Here is a 1,761-nt window from a genome sequence, read left to right on the forward strand (position 1 = left end):
TCCGTCGGCCGGCCGCGCGCGGCGTCAGACCGCCGCGCGCGCGCCCGGCGCGGGCGCCGCCGCCGCGGCCCGACCGGCGTCCGCGCTTCGACGGGGGTCCGGGGAGCGCGGGCCGCTTCCGCGCGCGCGGCGCGGCCGCCGGCGCCCCGCGCGCGCGCGCGCGCGCGCGTCGCCGACGCGTTCGGGCGGGCGGCGGCGCGCGGGGCGCGCGCGCGGGTCGCGCGCCGGCCAGCCCGCCGCCCCGCGACGGCGCGGTCTCGCGGGGCGGGGCGACGGCGACGCGCCGCCCGTTCGCCGCGGTCGGCCCGCGACCGCCGTCGCCGCGCGCGCCCGGGCGCGGGCGCGCGGCCGTCGGCGGCCGCGCGCCGTCCGGGACGGCGCGCCCGCCGCGCGTTCCGCGCGCGCGCGCGCGCGTCCGCGGCGCCGCGTGGTCCCGGCGGCGCGTCCGATCCGCGGTCTACGGCGCGCCGCGCGCCGCGTCCGGCAGCGGCCGCGCCGCGCGCGCCGCGGCGGCGGCGCGGGCGGCGCGCGGGCCGCGGCGCGCGCGCGCGCGGGGACCCGGGGGTCCCGCGTCCGCCCGCCGCGCCGGCGCCGCGCGGCGCGCCGCGCCCGCCGCGCGTCCGCCGCGCCGCCGCGCGGATGGGATTCCGCGCGCGCCGCGCGCAGCGCCTCGCCCGCCGCTCCGGCGGCGCGCGCGCGCGTCCGCGCGCGCGCGCCGCGCGCCGCCCGCGGGCGAGGCCGCGCCGGGTCCGTCCGCGCGCCTTGCGCGCGCGCGCGGTCGGCGCGGCGCGCGGGCGCGCGCGCGGCGGGGCCGCATTCCGCGGCGCGAACCGCCGCGCGCGCGTCCGCGTGCCGCATCCGGTCGGCCGCGCGCGCGGCGCGCGCGCGTCTCCGGTCGGCGGCGGCGCGCGCCGCGCGGAGGCCGAGTCCGCCGGCGCGGGCGCGGCGTCCCGGCGATCCGATTGCGCGGCGCGCCCCCCAGTCGTGCGCGCCGGCGCGGGCGCGGGCGGTCGTCGCGCGCGACGACCGGTTCCGCGCGGCGCGCCGGGTCGGCGCCGGCGCGCGCGGCGCGGCGCGCGTCGACGCGCGGCGCCGCGCGCGACGTGCCGTGGCCGCGCCGTCGCGCCGGCGCCGGTCCGCGCGTCGCCGGCCGCGTACGTCCGGCCGGCGCGGCGGCCGCGCCGGCGCTTCCGCGGTCGGGCGCGCGGCGGGCGCCCGCGCGCGCGTCGGGCGATGCCGCCCCCGCGGCGCGCCGCCGCCGGGCGCGCGCGGGCGCTGGCCGCGCGCGCGCTCGGGTCGGACGCGCGCGCTGCGCCGGCGCGCCCGCCCGAGCAGGGGCCCGCGAGGCTCGGCGCCGCCGCGCCCGCGCGCGCTCGCGTTTCCCGGGCGCGCGCGATCCGCGTGGCGCGTCGGCGGCGCGGCGGCCCGGCGCCGAGCGTCCGGCCGGCGGGGTGTCCGGCCGCGGCGGGGGTCCGCGCGTTCCGGGGCCGCGATTCCCGCGGTGCGCGCGCGCGCCCGCGCGCGGCTCCGCGGTCGCCGCCCGCCCCGCGCCCGCCGCGCGTCGCCGCCGCGCGGCTGCGCGCGTTCCGCCGCGCGCGCGCCGCGGGGGGGCGCGGGGTCCGGCGGCGGGCGCGCGAGTCGTACGTCCGCGTCGCGCGGGCGGTCGCGCCGGCGCGACCGCCGGGCCGCGGCGCGGGCCGGGGGGGCCGGCGGTTTGGGGCGGGCCCGCCGGGGCGTTCCCCGCCCCGGGGGCCCGGCGCG

At 90.8% G+C, this 1,761-nt stretch overlaps 1 protein-coding gene across 1 annotated transcript; it reads left to right on the top strand.

The window, feature by feature from the left end:
- Positions 1–453: 453 nt before the first annotated feature.
- Positions 454–1,595, top strand: LOC144961737 (uncharacterized; the record flags this gene model as incomplete). Its single annotated transcript, XM_078894832.1, has 3 exons — positions 454–564; positions 825–877; positions 1,513–1,595. Coding segments are annotated over 3 exons (247 nt in total), but the record flags the coding sequence as incomplete, so codon positions are not given.
- Between the last annotated feature and the right edge of the window lie 166 nt (positions 1,596–1,761).

Source organism: Berghia stephanieae, unplaced genomic scaffold (assembly GCF_034508935.2).
Source record: "Berghia stephanieae isolate SIO BIC M18660-M18661 unplaced genomic scaffold, UCSD_Bste_1.3 scaffold3890, whole genome shotgun sequence".
In the NCBI taxonomy this organism is placed as follows: Eukaryota; Metazoa; Mollusca; class Gastropoda; order Nudibranchia; family Aeolidiidae; genus Berghia; species Berghia stephanieae.